This window comes from Microcaecilia unicolor, chromosome 6, assembly GCF_901765095.1.
Source record: "Microcaecilia unicolor chromosome 6, aMicUni1.1, whole genome shotgun sequence".
Taxonomy (NCBI): domain Eukaryota; kingdom Metazoa; phylum Chordata; class Amphibia; order Gymnophiona; family Siphonopidae; genus Microcaecilia; species Microcaecilia unicolor.
This window is the reverse complement of record NC_044036.1, coordinates 147320356-147346852: the sequence shown is the minus strand read 5'-3', so window position 1 is coordinate 147346852 and position 26497 is coordinate 147320356. Positions and strand designations below refer to the sequence as shown.

General features: G+C 42.4%; 2 protein-coding genes across 7 annotated transcripts in view; both read right to left on the bottom strand.

Moving 5' to 3' along the window:
• Positions 1-12761, bottom strand: part of TMF1 (TATA element modulatory factor 1) — a 44671-nt gene extending 31910 nt beyond the window's left edge. The window contains exons 1-3 of the mRNA XM_030208596.1: positions 12368-12761; positions 6039-7288; positions 1171-1274 (exon numbers count right to left, since the gene is read on the bottom strand). Coding sequence (XP_030064456.1) covers positions 1171-1274; positions 6039-7288; positions 12368-12509 — 1496 coding nt within the window. The 5' untranslated portion in view covers positions 12510-12761. The remainder of the gene's footprint in view (positions 1-1170; positions 1275-6038; positions 7289-12367) is intronic.
• Positions 12762-25018: 12257 nt separating this feature from the next.
• Positions 25019-26497, bottom strand: part of UBA3 (ubiquitin like modifier activating enzyme 3) — a 61020-nt gene continuing 59541 nt past the window's right edge. For all 6 annotated transcript variants that reach the window (XM_030205231.1, XM_030205230.1, XM_030205233.1 and 3 more), the window contains one exon: positions 25019-25790. In XM_030205231.1, the coding sequence (XP_030061091.1) occupies positions 25702-25790 (89 nt within the window). In that variant the 3' untranslated portion in view covers positions 25019-25701. The remainder of the gene's footprint in view (positions 25791-26497) is intronic.

The following is a 26497-nucleotide window of genomic DNA, read 5'->3' as shown; positions in this document are numbered from 1 at the left end:
GAGAAAAACAGCCCTGATTATGGCTCTCAGTCAGTGTGTGTATTCAGAGAACCTTTGTGGAGATCTTTATTCTCAAAACAGTACAAATATAATACCAAATACTACTGAACCCTATATTGTGTATATTAAACTGCAGACTAAGCATCTTCCAGGATTTAAAAAATAAAATACTAAACATTCTGTGCTTTTTTTTTTTTTTTTTAAATTGAAGATAAGTATGACTACCTTGCTTATATAAGTACTTCACAATTCAAAAAAACAGCAAGCATTTCTGATTTTACTTTAATCACAAATTATATTTTGATATGGGAGGAAAAGACCTCAGAAGCTCAGCCTGTGGAGTCTATGTTTTACCACAGTGGCTGGGTGAACCTCCTCATAGGTCTAAAAAACCCCTCCTTTTTATTTAAATTTTTTCTTTTTTACTTTCCAAATATTTATTATGTTGCTTAACTTTAGCTCTATTTCTTTTTTCCACCAGTGTTGTCTTTAGACATTAGAAGTCACTTATCTGAACGTGTTGTTTCTTTTTCGGTTAGCTCAACAGAGTGCCTCTGTTTCAGTTTGCTTCATCGGGAGCTGAACCGCTGATTGTTTTATCAGAAAATCCTGACAGAAGTGCCTACGTGGTCCTGCTTTTTTTTTTTTTTTTAGAAACTACTTGAATCTTAGTAGTGCAGCACAACAAGCCTTCACCTGCAACTACCCAGGGATTTTTCTCCTTATGTCCATCTTCCAGCTCAGCCCAGCTATCAACACACCTGCCCTTGGTCTAAGGGCCAAAAACCACAAACACAGCTTCAAACAACCTAGCTAATGTGTATCTTGTCAGGCCACTGGATGCCTCTACTGTGCAGTTGCAAAGACTATCACCCCCTCCCTAGGACTATGAATACTGCACCATTCCACGTGTCCAAGCAACAGAAACAAGACCCAAGTTACCTGCCCAGGACACTACTACCAAATCAATTACTACAAACATCCATTAAAAATACAGAAAGTTGTTTCTGCTCGCTCTGAATAGGAATTACAAGAATTATTTATAGAGATATTTCAGATAAAAAGAATAGAAGAGCAGTCAACCATAAGGATTGCTGCTCGAAACATCTCATTCTCTACAGAAACCTATGTGCGGTCACTTGTAAAAAATAAAATAAAAATCACACTTACTCACTGAGGTTGTCAAAAGCTTCCTCCAGTCGTGCCTTTTCTTTACTAACAATCAATAATTGTGCCTCCCTCTTTTCTAAATTTTCGGTCAGTTCATTCATCCTCTAAAATTAAAAATACATAAAGAAAGAAAATATTAAGATCTACCAGTGGTGTGGTAGCCGTGTCAGTCCACTTTTAAAGGTAATCAATAGAAATCAAACAAAATAAAACATGGAAAAGAAAATATGATACCTTTTTTATTGGACATAACTTAATACATTTCTTGATTAGCTTTCGAAGGTTGCCCTTCTTCGTCAGATCGGAAATAAGCAAATGTGGTAGATGGCAGTATATATAAGTATATATATATAAGATCTACCACAAAGAGCAATCAAGGATATGGAAAAATATTTTTCAAATTTAAAAAAAAAAAAATTTCACCAGCATAAGCAAAAAGGAGAAATTAGGTCTCACCTGAAAATTTTCTTTCTATTAAGACCCTGTTTACTAAGGTGTACTAGAGTTTTTAGAGCATGCACAAAATTAGCACATGCTGTGTAGGCGCCCATAGCAATATTGTGGGCGCCAACAGTTAGCGCACGCTAAAAGCACTAACGTGGCTTAGTAAACAGGGCCATTAGTCCTTCTCACTATTCCAGAATCTGTGGGATAGCGTGTCCATCAACCAGAAGGTGGTGAAAGAAAACTGAAAACTGAGCTGAGACATCTCTCTCTTGGCATCCAGTCCAGCTCCTCAGTATTTATGTAGACAAGCACTACTACTACTACTACTATTTAGCATTTCTATAGCGCTACAAGGCGTACGCAGCGCTGCACAAACATAGAAGAAAGACAGTCCCTGCTCAAAGAGCTTACAATCTAATAGACAAAAAAAAAAGTAAGCAAATCAAATCAATTAATGTGTACAGGAAGGAGGAGAGGAGGGTAGGTGGAGGCGAGTGGTTACAAGTGGTTACGAGTCAAAAGCAATGTTAAAGAGGTGGGCTTTCAGTCTAGATTTAAAGGTGGCCAAGGATGGGGCAAGACCTAGGGGCTCAGGAAGTTTATTCCAGGCGTAGGGTGCAGCGAGACAGAAGGCGCAAAGTCTGGAGTTGGCAGTAGTGGAGAAGGGAACAGATAAGAAGGATTTATCCATGGAGCGGAGTGCACGGGAAGGGGTGTAGGGAAGGACGAGTGTGGAGAGATACTGGGGAGCAGCAGAGTGAGTACATTTATAGGTTAGTAGAAGAAGTTTGAACAGGATGCGAAAACGTATAGGGAGCCAGTGAAGCGACTTGAGGAGAGGGGTAGTATGAGTAAAGCAACCCTGGCGGAAGACGAGACGGGCAGCAGAGTTTTGAACCGATTGGAGAGGGGAGAGGTGACTAAGTGGGAGGCCAGCAAGAAGCAGATTGCAGTAGTCTAAACGAGAGGTGACAAGGGTGTGGATGAGGGTTTTGGTAGAGTGCTCGGAAAGAAAGGGGCGGATTTTACAGATGTTGTAAAGAAAGAAACGACAGGTCTTGGTGATTTGCTGGATATGATCAGAGAAGGAGAGAGAAGAGTCAAAGATGACCCCAAGGTTTCGAGCTGAGGAGACAGGGAGAATGAGAGAGCCATCAACAGAAGCAATAAGGAGAAACTCAAAATAAATATAACCTTAAACAACTCACTAACCTAACACTAACCAGATGAGCAAACCATGCATGGACCTCTCATCTCTGGGCAATGTGTAGAGAACAAGATATAAGTGAGAGGAAATCCGCTGGTAAGCGGAGAACTCAAACGCCCCACGGAAAGACAACAGAACACAAAAAGTGGGAGAGCAACCAAGGATACCAGAGACTGGTATCCTTGGTCGCTCTCCCACTTTTTGTGTTGTTGTCTTTACCGTGGGACGTTTGAGTTCTCCGCTTACCAGCGGATTTCCTCTCACATTTACCCCTGAACTCGACCATGGCTTTCCAGAACTGGGATGATGTCCTCACCTATAGTGAACATCTTCCAGTCTCTGGTATCCTTGGTCGCTCTCCCACTTTTTGTGTTGTTGTCTTTACCGTGGGACGTTTGAGTTCTCCGCTTACCAGCGGATTTCCTCTCACATTTACCCCTGAACTCTACCATGGCTTTCCAGAACTGGGATGATGTCCTCACCTACAGTGAACATCTTCCAGTCTCTGGTATCCTTGGTCGCTCTCCCACTTTTTGTGTTCTGAGAACAAGATATATACAGCAAGCACCATGCAAGGTGACAGTCATTATTTGGCCCATTACTTCACACTGACTAAACATCTCAGAAACCTCAGGTGTGCCACTAGACTAGTGGGGAAGGTCTAATGGAAAGAAATTTATTTGGTAAGACCTAATTTCCTTCCATTATGTAGCTTCCCACTATTAGCAGCTCGAAAGAAGGCTGAGTCAAGACACTAAGGACGAGATTTAAATCTAACTCCAGAAAAGGACTGTGCAGCTGAGGCCGAATGTGAAAGTCACCTTTAAGGAATCTCACCATATCCAGATGTGCTGCTATGGAGGACCTCTGTAGGAGACCTTGAAAACAAGATTAGGCTACCACTTGTACCCTTCATGAGCCTAAAACCAGACCCCGGGATAGGCCATACTGAAGAAACGCTAAAATAGAACCCAAGGATGCCAATGAGGGAAAAAATTGTTTTCACATTATGACTCAGATGCCTTATTCTTGCCTACTCCCTGATAGTTGAACACTTTCTAGCTTGCATAAGTGTCGCAATTACTTCCTGGGAATATCCCGTTTACTCTAATCATGCTCTTTCAATAGCCAATGTAAAACAGAAGGGAGTTGGATCCTCCAAGGCTACTGGATCCTACCCAAGGAGACCTTTCTTCTGCGGAAAGCACAATGGCTGTCAAAGAATAAAGTCCTCAAACCAAGGTCTTCTGGGCCAATTCAGAGCTACAAAAATCAGTCGCCTAAATGAGACAACACCTTTTGAAGAATCCAATCCAGCAGCAGAAGGGGAGGAAACATCTAGAACAGCTCATCCTGTGGTCACAGCTGCAACAATGTGTCCAGACTGCTGGACGATTGCTCTGCGGATTAAACATCTTCTGCACTGTCAGCTGCCCCCAATGTAAGCAGTCTGAAGTAGAGGAACTTCTATTCCTTCTCCTGTTTTATTTCTACTTTTTTTTGGAGGGGGGGGGGAAGCAGAGGGGGAAGCTATTACCTTCACAGCTTTCAGAAATCTCTCTCTCTTGTTTGTTTTGGGTGTTATTTAAAGCTGGTGCTTCGATGGTTACCTCCTGCTATACTGAGTGTTGCATGGGGACAGAATTTCACTTATCCCCACCCATCTCAAATGGAATATAACCCATACTTGCTAAGATCCATTCCGTCCCCACTTGTAACCACAAAAGTCAACTCTATTATTTACTTGCTCGCAGCCCTCTTCCTCCCAACCTCAACAGCCTCCCATGGTTTTTTGGATGGTATTCACTATTCAACCAAACAGTGTTCTAAGTCTCAGTCTGGTGTTCCAGCTTCCTCCCTGGGCATTTCAAATCTCATTATGGTGCTCCAATTGCCTCTTTCAGTGCAATCCAAGCCTCATTTTGGAGCCACCAGACTTTAGCCAAACTCCTGCAGGAATCCCACGGTAACTTCTTCCACCCTCGTGGAAAGCCTCTAACAACGTCTTTCATACCCATGGGAATCCCACAATTCCCATTCCCATGCAACTCTCTACTCCGTGATCTGGTTCTCCGACCAGGACATGAGCCAAGTGCAGAGCGCACCAGAAGCTATATGGTTCTGCCCATCCCTGTTTGCTACAGACAAAGAAATACTAAAAGACCTATGGCTGAACAGTGCTCTTATCACAAGTCATTAATCCCTGTCTCCACCTACTGGTTGACAGATCTAACCTATAGATTCTGGACTGGTCTGGAATGGATGCTAAGGAAATATCTTTACAAGCAGAATGAACAGTAAAACCAATTTTGGAGTAGATACAGAGTTGAGAAGCTAGCTAAGAGACATGTGGCTAAGGTGGGCAAACTGGTGCTGCACTAAGATGTCAGAGTACAGAGGAGGAAGACAGACTAAACTAGATAAAGAGAGATGCCTGGCAAGCAATCTCATATATATTGTGGCTAGTATCTGGCATGAATCAACAACTGTGTGAACAGGATAACTGACAAGTCGAGGATGTGGCAACTAGTCCTTAACTGCCATTATCTACTCTGTAAAACTGTGCTGGATTTCTAACCTAAAACCTGGTACTTGGATTTCTCATCTTCTGTATTTCAGTTAATACTGGAAAGACAGCAATCAGTACTAAAAAAAATTTAGAAAATACAAAAGCCACCAGCATAACACTTTTTCTTTAAGCATATCTAATTACAGCTCTGATATGACTTCTGAACTATATTTTAACAATACAACCCTACCAGCAAACCTTCATATAAAGGACAAGCTGTTCCACAAATGATTACATCAGAGGTCAAGTTGAATGCTGGAACAAATTAATTACAATGTCACAGTGTATTTAGTTATTTGGAGGGCAGGATTGATGGTGCTGTGAATTACTTTAAAGCCCCAGCCATTCTCTTTTCTACACAGGATGGCAGAAATACAGAGTAGTTCACTGCCTTCAATCGTAACTGCAAAATGCTGGATCCTCTGAAAAGTGCAAAATAAGGCATGTGCATATAATCACCTGAAATAAGGTGACTTTCTTCTTATAACCAAAGCCAAGTTACACACAGCAAGGAATCAGATGCATATGACAAATTATACCTCTATTTCCCCCCCCCCTCCCCCCAATTAGATTGAATAATATCATTATCTTCAAACCAGGCTGTGTAACTATATGATAACCCTGCTTTGTATTTTGCATTATTACCTTACAAATATCTTCACGCTCGCACTCAGCTCCTGGCTGGTTTTCTGTATCTTGCAAAGGACTGTCCTGTTGTATCGGTAAACCTTGTCCCTCATTCATTGCTAATGCAGTGATCAAGACATCAGGTTGTTCCAAGTTAACTGGGGTTGCGCTTCGGCCACTCTCTTCCATTTCCGTTTCTTCAACTGTATGAACAACCAGTGTATCATTCAACTCTTCTTCCAATTTACTTTCCAAAGAATCATTTGCATCTGCCTTTGGTGTTGGAGAGCTGACAGCAACTGACACCAAAGCACAACCCCTTCCTGAGAGCTCATCATCTGAATTAATTTCACTCACACTTCGGCTGTCCAACGACTGCACACTAAGAGAGTCTATTCTTTCAAAGGCATCTGACGAGCTGCAGCTCTCTGTGAGCTTCTGATAATCATCTAAGCGATTATACTCAGGGCAGGAGGATGCAGACAAAAGCTGAAAGGATGTCTGCATCAGGTGGAGGCTTGCTTTTGAATCAGTGGCCTCTTGCCGCGAGCTTGCCGAACTCTCACTAATTACACTTTCATGATCTAAAATCTCAATATCACTAGTTGTAGAGGTCCCTGATGAAAATGTGCTAATAGGGGGTGAAGGTGTATTGCTTTGCCTGTCTTCAGGTTTTTGTTCCTTTGCATCCAAAGCTACACCCTTGGTTTCTGGGGAAGTACACTGAGAAGGGATTTTAAGGATGGTCTGTGTCTCATTCTTTCCTGCAGTAGTTTCTATGCCAGCATCAGCTTTCGGTGTGGGGGAATTCAGAGACAGTGCAATTTCAACAGATCCTTCCTTTGTTTTTATTTCCTCTTGGCCATGAGGCACAAGTGCTTTGCTTTGCTCTGCCAAGTCCTCTTGAGGGACATCAGGCTGTTTTAATTCATTTAGAAGACTTGGAGATTCTTCTTTCGTCTCTTGCTCTGCAACAGAGCAAGAGTCTGGTAGATCATTGTGTACAGATTTCTCCAAAGTACTTTTCACTACCTCCTTAGGTCGGTGGGATTTGGCTGGAGGTTTGGATACCACAGAACTGTTTGCGATAGACTGAACATCTTGAGACAGAAAGGCACTGAAGAAGTTTTCTGTTTCGTCTATAACAGTTCTTCTGACTGGCTTGGTTATTGCTGTAGGTGATGGTGATGGTTGAGTTTGTGGCTCTTCATTTGAATTCAATCCCCAGGTGGAAGTATCCCAACTGCCAATTATAGAGGAACTTTTTCCTATCAAAAAAAAAAAAAAGTTAAGGAGGAAAATACCAAAAGAAAACAAACATATATAAAAAATCATACATATAGTACAGATGTGTGAAGGGTCTATTTATGAGTGGAGTGTTCCTATGACATTTTTAAGGTAACTAAAAGCTATTTTTTTTTCTCTTTAGCCTTCAATAGGGCAATTAGCACCTACCACTTCCTCAGCACTATCAATCAAGTTCATGTTCTTCCCCTTCTGTGAGTAGACTGCTTTAGATAGGATATCTCAGAATCAGTGAGTCAAGTTTTAGACTTAGTAGCAAGTTCCGTGTCTGGTATTGTTTGCTTCTAATAGAGTGGGCATTGGTAACACCTATATGAAGAAAATTTGAAGTTGTCAATCAGATTTTAATGGTAGAAGTAATACAGGGTGGTGGTTTACATTTCTTTACACTGACCACTCCCACAAGAAAAGGAGGCAGCTTAGCGGTACTCTAACTCTTCTCTCTTTTCAATTACTCTCCTTCCCAGCAATCTCTCCCTTTTAAGTCCTAGCCTTTCATCTAAATCTACCTTCTCTTTTAGATTTTTTACTGCTCTATTTACGCCCCACCCCCAATTTACTGCTCAAACCTCTCAATCTCTTATAGCTCAAACCAGTACTCTATCCCACAATCTTACAATTCTTGGGGGTCTTAACACATATCTGGAGTCCCACAGAGCTCCCTTTGCCTCAGATTTTCTAAATCTTGTCTGTGATCTCTCTGAGTTAATAAATTGGTTAAGATGGTGCGTTGTATGTTGTACTTGTTCTAGTGCCTATTGTATTTGGTCATCTAGCCTACCCACGATGGGGCTCTTATATTCTATTTTATTATACTCTTTTTTTTGTATTTTGTTCTCCTTTGAATCAGTTTGTTCTAGTTGGCTACTCAAATTTAGGCGAATTCGTCTAGTCCTTTACTGAGCTGTCTTTTGTCAGTTTATAAATAATGTTTTGACTTGATTTGAATAAACATTTACACTAAAAAAAAAAAAAGTTGGTACCATTTTAAAGGGCCAGATGCTTGTTGATACCACCACAACTAGAGGAGAAGCTCTCCCCCTCTCGACAGCAACCCAATAACAATCCAGTCTGAAGTGGTAGCTTTACAGGGAACAGCCTAAACATTTTGGCAAGCATTGCTGCAGTTTCTCCTCAGTAAAATCAAATAACTTTAAGCTTTTCTATTAATATATACTATTTGTGCCTTTGAATGTAAAATATATCACCTCTTCTTGATGTTCTGGCAAACCGAATTGAGAATCCTGTTAATTATTTTTCCTCTGTACATGTCCTACCAACCAGCCTACCTTTAATCCCAATTGATTTATCATCAACTAGTAAAAAAGCCCCGTTTCTGATGCAAATGAAACGGGGGCTAGCAATGTTTTCTTCTGTGTGCATGTGGGAGTGGTGTGTGTCCCTGCCCTCTGGCCTCTCTCCCCTCCCCCCTCTGAGTCCTTCACTGTTACAGAGCCAGCGATTTGATTTCGTGCTCTGCTGTTTTCCTTCACTGACTGTGTTACAGAGAGGGCAGGGCAGACACTCATAGGGAAACCGGATATCTCGCCCCCTTCACACTTCTGGCTGGAGGCTTCATAGAACGTTGGTGTTGCTTTTTATATAGAGAGATTAAAGAAAAAATAAAACGGAAAAAGGTAGATGTCTTGGCATGCATTTTCAATAAAATTACTGATAAAGGAGTTGACTACAGATACCTTTAAAAAGCTAAACGAATGTTTCATAATGTGAACTTCTGGAAATACTAAGACCCCTTTCTCGGAAGAGGACATAATTTTGTAGTATAAGCCTGCATTCTCTCCTCTTCTGAAATACAATGGCTCGTTCAACAAGGTTAAATAATATTTAAGTCCTCACTGCTCCGTCAACAAAATAAAACTTTGGAGGGCCAAAAACTATTTTTACTATGAGTAAAAGGTCAAGAACTAAACATTAAGGGGGTAATTTTATAAGGAATTTTTACGCATATGACCAGTGTGTAACTGTGTTTAGAGGCACAGCAGGGTGAGAGTTAAAATTTGCATACATTGTTGCTAGTATACACCCGTATGCACATATTCTACGTGTTTACATGCAAACATTTATGCTTGCTTGGAGCAGGAGTAAATGTCCACAACTTCAATCTAGGTGCAATTTCTGCCGCTTTACACTGGTATTATACACAATGGGCTCAAAGTTACAAGATTACTAAGTGAAGCCCAATCTTCCATAGGGCAGCTAGGCAGGAAATGGGATGTCCATAATTTTACAAAGAGCTCTGCTAAATGTGGAGTCTTTTGTAAAATATATAAAGAGGACATGTGGGAATACAGGTGCAAATGTGAACATATCCAATAGCAACACCCATTTCAGTATGAAAAACATTCAAAAAAGAGCACCATCAGATTTTGCCTATATAAAAGTCAACACTGACCTGGGTACTTTGCAGATGACATGTATAAATATCAGCACTCAGAGGGAAGTGGACCAATGACTCCAGGGAGACGGGATACTGATGTACAAAGTACCACTTTATTCACAGACTCGACACAGTACCATGTTTCAGCCACAGGCCTGCCTCAGGAGTCTTAAATGATTCTGGTACTAGGAATTAGTCTGGAGGTTAAATGGTCTGGAGATAGGAATCGGTCTGAAGGTTAAATGGTCTTTAGAAAGACCTTTAAGATTTGTAACCCTTTATGGAACGTCTCTCTAAAGTCTGTTATAAACAGAACAGCGTGTAAACTGCTAGTCAGTTGAAAACAAAACAGCGTGTAACCACTTGTCGGGAGATCATATACATTTGAATGTATATCATCTCCCGACAAGCGCTTACACGCTGTTTTGTTTTCAACCGACTAGCAGTTTACACGCTGTTCTGTTTACAACAGACTATACAGAGACGTTCCATAAAGGGTTATAAATCTTTAAAGGTCTTTCTAAAGACCATTTAACCTTCAGACCGATTCCTATCTCCAGACCGATTCCTAGTACCAGAATCATTTAAGACTCCTGAGGCAGGCCTGTGGCCGAAACATGGTACTGTGTCGAGTCTGTGAATAAAGTGGTACTTTGTACATCAATATCCCGTCTCCCTGGAGTCATTGGTCCACTTCCCACTTCCCTCTGACTGTTGATTTCTCATGGGAGTTAGCGTTCATCCACCTCAGTGGATCACCTCCTCCTTAAATATCAGCACTTACATATACATGTGCTAGGTTTTATAGAACTATGTCCAGGTAAGCCAATTAAGGAGCCAGGCAATATAATCATTTTAGGGAATTCTTAAGTTGGGAGGAGCAACTTAAATACCAGAAAGGTACCCTCTAGCACTGATGCAAATCTTTAATCAAAAAAAGGAACAATTAGCTGACTCTTGCATCTGCTTTAGAGCGAGTGTAAATGCCAACCAATGTCTTTATTGTTTAAAAGTATACACGAAATATCAGTGTTATGGAAACTACATGCATACTTTTCTGGCCTGGCCAAAACATGCCCCTTTCAAACTATGTGAATGTTAATGTCATGCAAGTTTCCTAAAATAACCTGATCAAAAAGGTACTGCCTTTAAAAGCTAATAAAATTGAGAAAGAAACATTGATACGGCAAATTAAGTTCTACAGGAATAGGAAATGGTTAAGATTTCGAAGATGATAATAGACCAGAAAATTTTGAACAAAATGAATATTATTACAGATGATTAATATCGAGATTGTTGTTTTCCCAGAGTTCCGGGTATGACTCCTAAAGTTTTTTCCTCTGAAATGATTCCTCTTCGTATATTTATTCAAAAGGAGTGAAGCCTGTGAAACTGGGATTACCTTAATCAGTGGGAATTGGATTAGAGACTCAAGTGTTTGTATTGTTAAATAATTTCTGGTTTTAAAAGAGAAAAAATGAAATCAGTTGTATTATTTCCACTAATACTGGACAATAAGTATGTTTCCAACGAAATAAATTGACTATACACTGTTTTGGGTTTGAAGAAGCCAACCAGACGATCAATGTGGAATAATGATTCAGATAATAAATAACTGGGGATAATCAGGTTTAATACCACGTTTTCTTTGTTTACTGTTGTTTAATTGATCTCCTTGTCTTGTTTCACTCTCCCTATTTTGTGGTCTAAGGAAGAGTTTATAATTACCTGATTGAAATAATTCTTGTATTATTTTGTCTGTATTTCTGGCAAGTTATTTTAGTGCTTGTTATCAATAGAAATCAAACAAAATAAAACATGGAAAAGAAAATAAGATGATACCTTTTTTATTGGACATAACTTAATGTATTAAGTTATGTCCAATAAAAAAGGTATCATCTTATTTTCTTTTCCATGTTTTATTTTGTTTGATTTCTATTGATAACCTTAAGAGTGGACTAACACGGCTACCACACTCCTCTACTTTAGTGCTTGTAAAATTAAATTCTTACAAATAAAATTTAAAAAAAAAAGCTAATAAAAAATGTATTAAGTTAGTCTAATAAAAGGGTATCATCTTATTTTCTTTTCTATGTTTTGTTTCTATTTATTACCTTTTAAAAGCAGACTAACAAGGCTTCCACACCATTTCACTAAAATAACCTCCAAAGCATCTCTGAAGACAAAAGTGCAAGATTACATTTTAGCAAATTAATTTCAAACACATATGCTTTAAAGTCAAGTTGCCTTCATCACTGCTGCCAATTCTATTCTGGGGCTTCATAAACTTCTGCTTCCATTACCAAAAAAAAATGAAAATAAAGATCCTAGCTTTGTATTTTCTCCATCAGATCAGTGTAATGATGGAACTGATATCCTGTAACAACAACAAATATACTGAGTTGGTGGAAACATGTTAGCAGCACCCACAAAATCATGCCATTTTCATAAAATGAGAAAAACCTCCAAGGCACGAGCAAATGGAAGCAAATCTGCCAACAAATATATCGGTACAATCCAATACCACATACTGTCTACCAAACAGTATACAAGGGGGCTTGACGTGCTAGGTGTAGTAAAAGCCACACTAGCCAACATCAAGCTGCAAAATCCGTGTCAGCCGAGCAGGGGCCGGGCCACTCACCATCTTCAAAGGTAGGAATAACGGTGTCGGCCCACGGGTTCTCGTCTTCCGAAATGTCCAAAACCCGGTCGATGGACTTCTGCGCCTGAGTCAGCGCCTGCTTAGCGAAGACGGACAGCTGAGACGCGTTAAACCAGCTCATGACCGACTCGGCCGTGGGGCCTGGGCTCAGCGTCCCCTCTCCGGCGCCGCGGGCCTCTTAATGCCCTCGCTCGGTCGCGCGCGTTCTCGTTCCCTCTTTTGTGCCTCCTCGGCTCGGCCGACACCACCGCTTCCTAAGGACCCGGCGCAGTCATAGCTCGGGGTTTCCGGGACCGCCAGCGGTTCCGGTTCAGCCTCTCCGTCCGTCTTTCTCGCTCTTCTTCCACGTAGCAGTAAACAAACCCGTACAGTGACATCATAAGCCTGCGCCACTTCGACGGGGAATTTTTTTTTCTTCTTCCGGTATAGAGTGATAGGGTAGCTGTGTTAAATCCACTTTTAAAGGTAATCAAGAAAAAAGAAAAAGCATAAGACAACACCTTTTCTTTTTTTTTTTTTTTTGTTATTAGACAAACTTAAAGGTAACCCTTCTTCATCAGATCAGAAATAAGCAAATGCTGATAAATAACAGGATGTAGATAAGTAAAACATCAAAGCATTCTAATGACAGACAGTCTCACACCAGGAAGAGGGTGGGGGGAGGTGAACGACAGGGATAGCCTATCCCTGTCTTTCACCTTCCCCACCCTCTTCCATATCTCCCAGATAGGTGGATGATGAGGGACAGGGCGATATGCAGTCATGCATCAGCCATAGCTCCCTGTCCCTCATCCACCCAGATCTCCTCTCACCTAACCTTCCCCACCCCTCTTCCTGTGAGACTGTCATTAGAATGCTTTGATGTTTTACTTATATATACTGTTATTTATCAACATTTGCTTATTTCTGATCTGATAAAGAAGGATTACCTTATAAAGCTAATCAAAACATGTATTAAGCTAGTCCAATTAAAAAATGACATTCTCTTTTCTATGCTTTATTTCTATTGATTACCTTCTTCAGGTAAGGAAGTGTTCCTTTGTTTTAGCTGAAGGTATAATTAAAAGGAGTGATGATTTTGTCAAGTCACTAACCTAGCAAACCCTTCCCCACTAAAGTGCAGTCTTCAGCTGTCCCGCATTTTTTCATATGCATCAAAGTGTTCAAAAAGAATAGCTAATGTGCAGTAACAAAAAAAGGGGATTTTTTTCCCAAAGTTGGAAAGGATTACAGCAAACACATTCTGACCTGTTGTTGGCTAAATGAAAAGTCAGATAATACAGAAAAAAATGGTAACCCCTCAAACAATGCAGAAACAAAGGCAGTAAAAGCATTGTCCCAACCAATGATGCGGTTTTGCGCTAAAAGTAGGCAGTAAAAACAGGCTCCTGGAGCACAGGCATGCAGTTTTGCAGTAAGAGTATTAAATAGAAATAAATTAAAACACAGAAAAGAAAATAATATACGACCTTTTTTATTAGACTAACAATACATTTTTTGATTAGCCCTCAAAGGTAAACCTTCCTCTTCAGATCAGAAAATGTAAAGTAGGATGCTGGTTCAGAAAACAGAAAGAGAAGCTCCTGCCGTCACCGTGGTCAGTCAGATAATCGAGACAGTACTGTATTAGAATTCAGCACATGCCTTTTCAGTCCTAACTCAAGGCAAGCTATGGGTACAGTAGACATTTTCTTAGCCATTTGAGTATTTACATTCTTAAATCTGTATGAGGCAATTGAGAGCTATGTCTTGCTCAAGATTAGAAGGCATATCAACCAGCATTCCAATCTATTGCCTAATTTCAGGGAACACCCCTGACCCACTCATGGCCCTATGACCACACCCTATTTAGACACAAATGTTACAGAATAGTGACTAGGGCAGATGCAGATACAAATTCAAATTGTTGCCAAATGGCAATTAACTGCAATTAAACCCCCAAATTGACTGAGCACCTAACTGACCAATTAGTTTGCACACACATTTGGGATCTGTACCCAACTTTCTGCAACCTATATAGAGATAGTGTTTAAAGCAATACAGTTAAAAGCAGAGAAGTGTTCAATGGCAGCCCTTATGGGGCAGGGACTTAGCATATCTGAATACGTAATTATACTGTATCCTATAATCCAGTGCTAGAAAAATACCCCTTCCATTTAGCATATTGTGATTTGCCAAAACCTATTTCATGAATTGTCAAGCATGGTTCTGACATCACCAAACAGGCTGATCCAGTCCTAGTTATGTAGGGATAGCTCTAAAAAGGTCACAACTGCAAGTAAGTGCATGCAATGAAGCAAAACCTGGAATGGATCAGCTTGTTTGGTTGGCCAACCAAAGTGGTCCTTTTAAGTGTACTCTAACTTAGAAAAAAGGTTTCACACAGGTTATAATTATATTGAAATACTTGCTAAATCTAATTACACTTTTAAAGCTTGACATTTTTTTTTAATTTGCTCTCATGGCATGCTGCTATTTGTATACTGTCACTTGGAAACTTTAAAATGCTTTCACTTCATAATTGAAAACTGTTTCGGTTTGACCTACCTTTCAGAAGAACAGTTTCTCCCTTAAGAAGTCTTCTCTGTTCTTTTGGAAGACACAGGCATTTCACCTTTTATTGGGAAGACTAAGGGCATGAAGCTTTGCTCTGAGCTCCTAGCTATGCAAAAGAAGTTACAGTGCCATGGAAACAGCAGGTTACTTCGATCAAATTGAATACACACGCACCAAAAATACAGGAATTTTTCCAAATGCATTCTTCTCTGCCATTGTGTACACCTTTATACACCATGGACAAAAACACATTTCTGCTTAATAACTCCAGATAGCTTTTTGAGAAGCTGTTAGTCAGTCATTAACTTCCTTCCTTCCTAATACGGTCAGTCGAATAAGGCTCTCAGTCACTCTATAGATCAGTGTTCGCCATGCCTTCCAATCTCTCACAACTTCTTTCAATTCTGCTATGTTCATTCCAGTATCTCCTTGATAGTATCTATCCAGCAAATTCTTGGGCAGCCTCTTTTTCTTTTGCCACTAATCATTCCAACCATGATGTATTTTTCAAGGGACTTGCTTCTTATGATGTGACAAAAATAAGAGAGCTTTTGTTTTGCTACCATGGCCTCCAGCGAGATTTTTGGTTTGATACGTTCCAGAACTAAGGTGAAATTAGGTTTTACCTGCTAATTTTCTTTCCTCTAGACCGGTCAAGATGCTTGGGTTATGCACGCCTACCAGCAGAGGGAGACTGAGAACAGTAAAACTTAAACAAGTATAAGCCAGCAGCCATCCCCCAAGCAGCCAGTAAATCGCTATCAAAGCAGAACACAAACAAAGCATTAACCAATAGAACAAAGAACCCTGTACTCAGAAACAAAGCATAGAAACGTGCTTCTACTGACCGAACGCCACAGCACTGCGGTCCTTCTCTGAAAACCTGAGGAAATAGAACAGAACTTACTCCAAAGTCCAAATTTAGATATCTGTCAGCCATAGGAACATAGACCAATCCATTCCAGAAATCTGCCAGACATAGTAAAACAAAAAGAAACAAGTACACAGCGGGCGGGTTCTTGACCGGTCTGGAGGGTCTAGAGGAAAGAAAATTAGCAGGTAAGACCTAATTTCACCTTCCTCAGCGACCCTCCAGACCGGTCAAGATGCTTGGGAAGTACCAAAGCAGTATAGAACCTAAGGGCGGGAACCTTGCATTCCAGAAGTCAAAACTGCCACACCAAAACTGGCATCCTCCTTAGCCTGCACATCAATTCTATAATGCTTCACAAAAGAATGCAACGAAGACCAAACCGCAGCCCTGCAAATATCTTGAGGCGGAACCAAACCACTCTCAGCCCAGGAAGAAGCTACCCCCCTGGTCGAATGCGCCTTTAGCTCCTCAGGCACTCTACAGCCCTTGATCAAATATGCCGAAGAAACAGCCTCCTTCAACCATCTGGAGATTGTTGCCTTAGAAGCTGCAACTCCCTTCTTAGGTCCTCCATATAACACAAACAACCTGTCCAAAGAACAAAACTCCCGAGTCCTGGCCAAATAAGAACGCAAGACTCGACGGACATCCAGCTTGCCAAACGGCGCTGAGAAGAATCTCCTAACTTATCCCCCAGAACTGGCAAAGAAATGTCCTGATTCACGTGGTAAGAAGACACTACTTTAAGTAAAAACGAAGGAACCGGCTTCAAAGACACCTTTTCCTTGGAAAAAATCAGAAAAGGCGCACAACAGGACAAATCCTGTAACTCCAAAACCCGCTGAGCCGAAGTAATAGCCACCAAAAATACTGCCTTCAAAGTAAGATCTTTAAGAGTACTTGTGACCAAAGGTTCAAAAGGAGAACTCACCAAGACCTCCAACACCAAGTTCAAATCCCGTGGCGGGACCACTGGATGACGTGGAGGACGAATCAATTTCACTGCTCGTAAAAAATGAACCACATCCGGAGAAGAAGCCAAGGAAATCCCCCGTATCCTTCCCCGGAAACAAGCCAAAGCCGCAACCTGCACCTTCAACGAGGAAAGAGCAAGACCTCGGTCTACAACATCCTGTAAAAACTCCAACACCTCTGGAATAGAAGAGGTCCAAGGAGAGCAAGAACGATCCTCACACCAACTTTCAAAAATCCGCCACACGCGAACATAAGCAAAGGACGTGGACTGCTTACGGGACTTCAACATAGTATCAATCAGTTTAGATGAAAAACCTTTCTTCCTCAACCTGTCCCTTTCAAGAGCCATGCCGTAAGCGAGAACGGAGCCGGATCGGGCATTATGATTGGACCCTGCACCAACACCACCGACTCCTCGAAGCTGAGCGGACCTATCGCCAGCCTCACTAGATCGCCAAACCACGGACGACAAGGCCAATTCGGCGCCACGAGAATCACCGTACCTACATACCGCTCTATTCTTTGAACTAACCGCCCTATCAAGGGCCAAGGGGGAAACACATACAACAGCTGATGGGGCGGTAATGGAAGTACCAGGGCATCGATCCCCTCGGACCTCGGATCTCGCCGCCGACTGAAAAACCTGGGCACTTGAGCATTGCTTGACGAGGCCATGAGATCTTTCAACGGAAGACCCCACTCCCTCACTAGACGATGGAACAACGGACGATGTAGCGACCACTCTCCTGGATCCAATGTGTGTCTGCTCAGAAAGTCCGCACTGACGTTGTCCACTCCGGCTACGTGACCTGCCGAGAGACTCTGAAGATGAAGTTCCGCCCAACGCATTAACTCTGCAGTCTCTTCGGCCACCTCTCGACTCTTGGTGCCCCCCTGATGGTTTACGTACGCCACCGCCGTGGCGTTGTCGGACAGCACTCGAACCGCCTTGCCTTCTAGAAGATACTGAAGAGACTGCAAAGCCAACCTTATCGCCCGAGTCTCTAATCGATTTATGGACCATAAGGCCTCCTCCTCCGACCAGCGACCCTGGGTCACCTCTCCGAGACAATGCGCCCCCCCCCCCCCCAACCTGCTAGGCTGGCATCCGTAGTCAGAACAATCCAATCTGGCGGATCCAAAGGCATGCCTCGCTCCAGATTCGGCGTATGAAGCCACCATCGCAGGCTGAGACGAACAGCTTCCGGCAAGAACAGTCTTTTCTCCAAGGGCTGAGTCTGAGGAGACCAACGCTCCAACAGCGCCGACTGCAGCTGTCTATGTGAGCCCTGGCCCAGGGCACCACCTCTATCGATGCCGCCATGAGCCCCAAGATCTGAAAGTAAGAGTGAACTGATGGAAACCGCTTGGTACAAAACTGACGAATCAACCTCTGCAGCTTGGCAATCCGAACTGCTGTTAAAAACACCAGGCCCTTCGCTGTGTCGAACCGAACTCCCAAATATTCCAGGGACTGAGACAGAACTAGATGACTCTTGACCACGTTCACCACCCAGCCAAGCGACTCCAAGAAGGCCACCACCTTCGCAGTTGCCTCCACACTCTCCTGTCGGGACTTGGCTCGAATTAGCCAATCGTCGAGATACGGGTGAACTAATACTCCTTGCTTTCTCAAAGCCGCCGCCACGACCACCATAACCTTGGAAAAGGTACGAGGCGCCGTAGCCAGACCGAACAGCAGAGCACAAAATTGAAAATGCTGTCCTAGAACCGCAAAACGGAAAAACCGGTGATGCGCCGCCCAGATGGGAATATGAAGATAGGCTTCCGTCAGGTCCAGCGAAGTGAGGAACTCTCCCGTTTGCACAGCTACTATGACCGAACGCAACATTTCCATGCGAAAGGAGGGAACTTCAAAGCCCCGTTGAACCTTTTGAGATCTAAAATAGGCCAGAAGGAATCCTCCTTTTTGGGGACCACAAAATAAATTGAACAACCTGTCCCCTTTCGGAAACCAGAACGGGAACTACCGCCCCCAGATCTATGAGACGACGGAGAGTCTGCCGAATTGCCCTGGCCTTGATACGAGAGCGGCACAGAGAGGCGAGGAAGAAATCTGGAAGAAAGTCTTCGAACTCTAAGGTGTACCCGTCTCGCACTACTTCGAGTACCCACTGATCTGACGTAATATGGGTCCACCTCTGATAAAACTGGCTCAAACGAGCACCTACCCTCACCAGAGGTTGGACCCGCACACCTTCATTGTGAGGCACGCCCGGCGGAGAGACTTCCCCCAGGTGCCTCGCGCCCCCCTTGCCGACCTCTGCGAAAGGGCTGAGTGCGCTGAAAATATCGTCCTCTAGGCGCAACACTGAACCTACCTGGCCTATAGCGCCGTGCCTCTCTAAAACGAGCATGACCTGCCATTCCTCGACCTCCAGCTCTAGACCGCAATTCAGGCAAGCGCGGAATCTTGGCATCCCCAAGGCCACATACCAACTTATCCAACTCTTCTCCAAACAGCAAGACTCCCTTGAAGGGAAGAGAACATAACTTGGATTTGGAAGCCGCATCCGTATTCCAACCACGAAGCCAAAGAGCCCGACGAGCTCCAACCGCCAAAGCCATATTCTTAGCCGAAGCTCTCAGTAAATCATAACTAGAATCCGCCAAGAAGGAAGAGCCCATCTCCAGCTTGGCTAACTCCTGCACCAAGGCCGATCTATCTAAGCTCGGACCATCCAGGAGCTTTTCAGCCCAACGGAAACAAGCCCGGGCTACTAAGCCCCCACATAGAGTGGCCTGAAGCGACAAGGCCAAGAGATCAAAATTGCGCCTGATGAAGGATTCCAATTTCCTATCCTGCGGGTCTCTAAGAGCAGCCCCCCCATCAACCGGAATAGCAGTAGCCTTGGTAACTGCGGTCACTACCGCATCCACTGTAGGTGACTTAAAGGAGTCCCTATCCCCTTGGGGAATAGGATAAAGTCTCACCATAGCTCTGCCCACCTTACAAGGAGAATCTGGGGAGGACCACTCCTGCAAAATCATCTCTCTAAGATCTGAATTCATGGGAAAAGTAGGCGAAGTCCGACGAATTCCCTTAACTAAGGGGTCTATCTGCTTAGCCTCCACTACCACTGGCTCAGAAGAATCAAACCTAAGCGTGGCCACTACCTGCTCAATCAGCTCTGGAAGCTCATCCCTAGGGAAGATCCGCACAATCGAGGGGTCCTCACCTGGTAAGGGCCTCTCCTCCTCAGGGGCATTGTCCCCAGAAACTCGTCCCCCAGCAGACTCCCCTCGTCATCTGAGGGAGGCAAAGAAAACAATTCCGGATCCTCTGATCACTCCAGGCGCTGACGCTTAGCCACCACAGGCCCTACCCCCTTTCTGAGAATCTGACTGGATAGGGCCTGACTGCCAGGCCTGAAACATGGACCAGATAAATTATGGAGGAAACCCCATGGCCCCCGATCCTTCTGGAAGCCTACCAACATTCTGCCCCGGACCCTCTAACACCGATCGTGAAGACACCCCCCGGGGCGGCCGAATCCAAGATGGCGGCGGTTCCCGCCAAATTCAGAACCGCAGCTACGGCCCCAGAAGGAGTGTCAGAAGCAGGCAAGCCCTTACCGACACCTGAAACCTCCGCTGCCAACACCGGAGGAGAAGAAACAGACTGCTTAGGCTCCCCGCAAAACCTGCACTGAGCTCCCGGCGCGTCTATCCCTCTTCGCGCACAGAAGCGGCAACGCAACGCTTTTCCCGCCGACATCGCGAAATTAAAGCGCTACACACACCAATCTGGAAAAGCGCCCCAGCTCTCCAAATTTCGCTCAAACCCCACAGGCCTCCTTGTCAGCCTCCCAGGCAAATAATCCAGGCACTGCAATTCGGACAAACGCTGTCTGAGGCTTTTTTTTTTTTCAACACACACACCACAAAAGCCCAGTTGCTATACGCTGACAGGGGCTATGGCACTCAAGGTTCCTGCCAGCGCAGGAGCCGAGGCACAAGACTGACTGTTCAAAGACCAGTTGCCCAGTACTTAAATGCTGACAGGGGCTAAGGCTCTCAAGGTTCCTGCCACCGCAGGAGCCGAGGCACAAGGCTGACTTTTCCAAGACCAGCCAGGGAAAGGGCCACACACCGGCCCAAATCCCCAGAGGAAAGTGAACCCCACTGGACCCGCTTCCCTGAACCACAAAAATTTCTAAGTACAGGGAGCTAAGCAAAGAATCCTAATCCTACCAGACCAGTCTGACTGCTCAGGCTGCACGTCTAGCCTCTGCTGGAGACTGAGATTTACTGGCTGCTTGGGGGATGGCTGCTGGCTTATACTTGTTTAAGTTTTACTGTTCTCAGTCTCCCTCTGCTGGTAGGCGTGCATAACCCAAACGTCTTGACCGGTCTGGAGGGTCGCTGAGGAAATGGTTTGTTATTTTGTCTGTCCATAGGATGTGTAACAGTTGAAAAATTGATGCATTTGAATTATGGTGCTGGAGACAACTGTCTGCATTAAAACTGTCAATTTACCAAGTTGGCATCCATACTAATACTTAAGTAATTATGGATGCACACAGGAAAGGTTGATTTTGGAATGTAGTGAATTTCTTTGCATTTTACATGCTCTACATTTTGACAGCACATCTCTATTACATTTCTTCAGGCATTTTACGAGTAATTTAAAAAAAATATTCCTTCATGTAAATCTTTTTTCTTTAACTGGATGCTACACTAAAGCTCCCAGAGGCCCCTCTTGTTAATGACAATGGTCCCAGAGATCTTAAAGGGATACAAATAGCCCCAAAATACAGAGCCCACCACAGAAAGAAGGCCCAAAACAGTAACTGTTCCCAAAGACACACTGTCCAGAGTGATAGCCAGGGTTGCTTACTCCTCCAACTCTCCCCTATAACTGCTTCTGGCTTGCCAACACAAGGAGGACTAAAAGAACCCACTGCACCACTGATGCATGGGCCCCTGCAATTCCCACAGTATCAGCTGCAGTCCGCTTCATGTTGCCACTGCTGCCCAAAGTCTTTCACGATAGGCAAGGTTGTAGAGAAGGGAATAAGGGTACTGGCTAAAAGAAAAGCTACTGCCAGTACAGGCTAGAACCTGCTGCCTAGAGTTCCTTCTCTGATGCTCAACCAGGACACCCCCAGAGGACAGGAGTTCTTGGAGCTTGCCAAACTGGCCCTTCCCCACCATGGGGCTGCACCACCAAAGTCTTGGGAGACCTAGTGGAAACTTGCTCAATCACAGAAACAGCCCTGGGAGACCAAGATCAATTCCAATAATGGAAGCAGACCCAAGACTGCTTCCCTGGAACAGAGATGCTAAGTTACTCAGTTCAAGGCTGGGGCAGTGCTGAATTTCTGACCACCCCATCCTAGTGCATTATGGTACTTGTGCAGCACTGATTTTAACGTGCAGATCAGACACTACAAATCCCACAATGTTTTAGGATGCAAGTTCGAAATCAGGATTGTCCCATAATCTTCAGCCCAGAAATAGGTAACTTGACATCTCTGCTGGGAGTAGAAATGTTGACATGAGAGCTAACTTTGACCCTGCTCTACCAGGGAAGGCCTGCTGCACCAGTCCTATATGTACCCACCATCTGCTGGAAAAGAGACTACTGACCAGTACCTAGTCCACTGGTATTCACTCCCAGTCTTCAAGGGCCCCCAATAGGTCAGGTGTTCAGGATAACCCTAATATGCAGGAGACATAGTTTCATAGTGCTTTTGAAAAAAGTCTTTGTTGACAGTACCTATTTAAAATTAGGTTTTTCTGTGTGTTTATAAGTGTTTTCATAGAGATACTGGAAATCAGAATGGTCTGTTTCAATTTGGAAAATTTTATTTCAGTTCAAAATCCAAAAAACCCTAAAATTTGTAAATGGTTACAGATGAGAACTTTTGCTGAGCAAGGACGGGATCAGTTAGGATCAATGAAAAGCAAAGATTGTTTGAAAACAAGGTGCTTGAATCCTTTAAGCTCAACTTTTCCTCTTGAGCATTTGAGAGCACTATTCATTACAAGCAAGCAGATTTTATAAGTTTTCATAAATTTTAAAATCAAGATTAATTTTTTTTATGCAGACTGGGTCAATATCGTAATTTAGGAAAAATCTTTGGCTATAAAGAACTTAAATTAAAAAGTAAAGACTTACAACAAATGATCTATAAGAAGTGACAGTGTTGCTCCAGTCATATATTTTTGAGATTTTTTGGATATTTGAGTTTTTTTGTTTTTGTTAACCAGTTGGGACTAATATATGAGCAATTAAATGCAAACATCTACTATTCAGTATCATTCTGTTGCCATATATATTGAGTAAAGTATAAGCGGGTTTGGTGTAATAAAGTTAAGGAATGAAGCTTGTGTGAATCAAAGCTGTAATGAAATATTAGATGAATATTCTAAACTTTAGTTTTGCAGATTTTGTTTAGATAATTAAAAAAAATTGTTCTTACAGATGAAAATAAAATAGAATAGAAACTCTGTATCAAGCCACACATGTATGAACTGCATGTAAACAGTGCAGTCAACATGAATGTAAATTACACCCAATTAACATGCTTATCAAGAACATCCTTTCAACATTCCAGCATGATGGGAATGTTGACAGAAACTTTACCTTTACAGCTATTAGTTTTCTGATAAATCAAAGAAGCATGTTATCAGAATGCATATTTGCAAAAGGTGATACTGTTTTACAGTTTGCATAAACTTACTAGAATTTACTTAAGACTGAAGCATAAAAGGGGGGGGCGTGTCAAGATGGCGGCGGAGTCGGACGTTGAGTGAAACGCTCCTGAGAAGCTGTTACGGGAGTATACTTTTCTGCCTTAGAGATGCCACATACAAAACGAAAAGCGGTGGTGAGGACAGTTCCCCCACCTCCCTCCACCTCTACCCCAATACAGCCAAACATCGAGCGATTCCTCACCGCTTCCTTGACGAGAAGGGAGCCGGATCCCATAGTGTTGCCAACTAGAGAAGAGGAGTCAACGCTGGGAGAGGAAGTCTCCCTGTCACCGCCATCGAATATACTGCCTCCATGTCCGGCGTCGACTGCGGAGCTGGGGGCGATCCAACAACCCACCGGAAGTGTGAGGAGTGAGACACCAAGCGAGAGACCAACTCTGCAATACACGCTGTGCTCCGAGGAGATTCCCCGTGAGAAAATGGAGATAAACCTAGAATTGATTTGGTGGATGCTGAATAAAATGGACAAGACATTACAAAAGACATCAGGTGAGGTAGCTACCTGTAAAAGTTACCAAAGTGCAACAGGAAGTAGAAATGCTTCAAAAGTTTAGAGACGTTGTGATAAAAGATAATATAGAGTCTCGTCGAAGGATTGAAATATTAGAAAATTATAATCGACAATTAAATATCAGGTGCTTAAACTTTCCTAAAATCCCAAGCTGCACTTCATTGGATCTTTTCAAGAGATATTTAACCGAAAATTTGAAATTTCCTCAAGAAGCGATACCGCCTATAAATAAATTGTATTACATTCCTAGTGCAAAAAAGGAAGAAGGAGAGACTATGTTACCAAAAGATATAAATTTGGAAAATCTTTCAGACTTGTTGGAACACTCAGACGAGAACTCTGAAAGAGCTACTCTTATTGTCTCGTTAGTATTTGAACAAGATCTTAATACTATAATGAAGATGTACTTTAAAAATAACAAAACCCTCTTTGGAGGTGGAAAAGTTTGGATCTATCCTGACGTCACAAAACAAACTCAGCAAAAAAGAGGAAGATTTTTCTAGCAATGAGAAAGAGAACTGTGGAGTTGGGGGGTTCTTTTCTATTGGCTTACCCATGTAAATGTTTAGTAAGGCTGAATAATACTAAATATATATTTTATTCACCAGAACAGCTAAAATCTTTTCTGGACTCGAAGCAAGTATAAAATAACAACGAAATAGAAATGTCAGGAAACGCCGTATTGTTTATTATATTGATTTTCCTTAATAGTCTTCTCATTTATAAACGCCCCCCCCCCCCCCCCCCCAGGCTTATTGGGGTCTAAGGAAGCCTCTAAACATGATATACTTATTTTTCCATTATATTAGTTAGAAATTGGGATTATGTATAACTTGTTTGTATAAGATTGTTGGAAATAAATTTTAAAATGTTTCCTTTAACTATGGCTGTATCTCTGAGACAAGTAATTCTTGTTCTCAAATTATAAAATTCAATAAATAAATAAATAAAAAGACTGAAGCATAAAGTACAAGATTTCTTTATGTCTTATTAATAAATACTTTAACCACAGAAGTGATGATGATTTAGGAATTTAGCACCATGCTTGAGAGTCAGTGGGCTTTCAGCTAGAATACTTTACACACTAGCCCCTATGAGACCAGTGAAAATATCTTGTATGCTTTTCATATACAGATGTCTTTTCAGCTTAATTACACTGTTTAAGAGATAGGATATGTCAAGAGTCTAATTATGTATGATCATTGAAATCCAATCAATACAGGGAAAATATTCATATCTTATACCTGTCTAATTGCTCCTGATTTTTGACAAGATTCAGCTCATTTATAAAAATGCACTTTTCTTAAATTTCATTAAAAGGGATTTTCCCTGAGGAGGAGGTTTCTAATCACAAGTAGAACCGTGAACATCTCTGACTGCCACAGAATTACAGGTGCTGCATAAAATGACAAGTTAATTTAACAGTAATGTCCACTGTACTGGATTTTCAGTTTTACAATATATCAGTACATTAATGAACATTCTTCTACATCTGGTTCTTAGATTACAGATCATGTGTTAAATATTTGTTAAAATAGCAACACTAATGTTAAAATATAAAATCAGCTAAGGATACATCACGCATCCTTTCAGTGCCAACATGTGTGTTACAAGCTCTGCAGATGTGTTTCTTCGTAACCGTTTGTGGAAGGATTAGGTAGTAAAATGAAGCTTGAATAGCACAGTCTGTGGTGTGGTAATATCAGCTACTGCAAGCTCCTGTCCATTCACAAGACCCAACTCTGTGAGAGAGAGAGAGAGAGACAGCAAATGACACAATCTGTTTATCAAAACAAGTGTTTACATTAGATAAAAATGTAGCTATAATCCTGTGCTTAAAATGCCAGTAAATCTGATAATGACATAATCTAAAGATCAATTAAAAAACTAAACAAAAGTTTTTTTCAATCTCAAAAGCACAAGTTTATATAAAACCATGAGACAGGCTCACTAAAAACATTCAGAGGTTTGAAAATCTATTAGCCAGCAAGAGGAATTTCATGGAAGGGAGGCTGTTCTGCATGAGGCTAGCAGGAAGGTGACCCTCAGAGTCTTTGGCCTCAATCTGATGTTTAACAAAGCCATTTTAAGTACAGCAAAAAATGTTTGACCTGTTACATTCATACATTTTTTAAGAATGATAATACAGTAGCAGGTCACTGGAGAAACAGAAGTTTAGCATAAAGTCAAGTATTTCATAGATCATCTTGCATTCGCTCTGGAACCTCTAGACCACGCAGTTTTAGAGGCGTAGCCAGACCTTGATTTTTTTTTTTTTTGGGGGGGGGGGGGCACACTTTGCACCGCTTCCCTGCCGCTCTCCACCCCCACCACAACCACACATACCTGGGTTGGCAGGAGTCCCCAAGCCCCACCAACAGAACTCTTCCTGTGATGATACTCGGTGCTGCGCTGCCTGCCCTGCTTTCCCGTCCCAGTGCGAATGCTC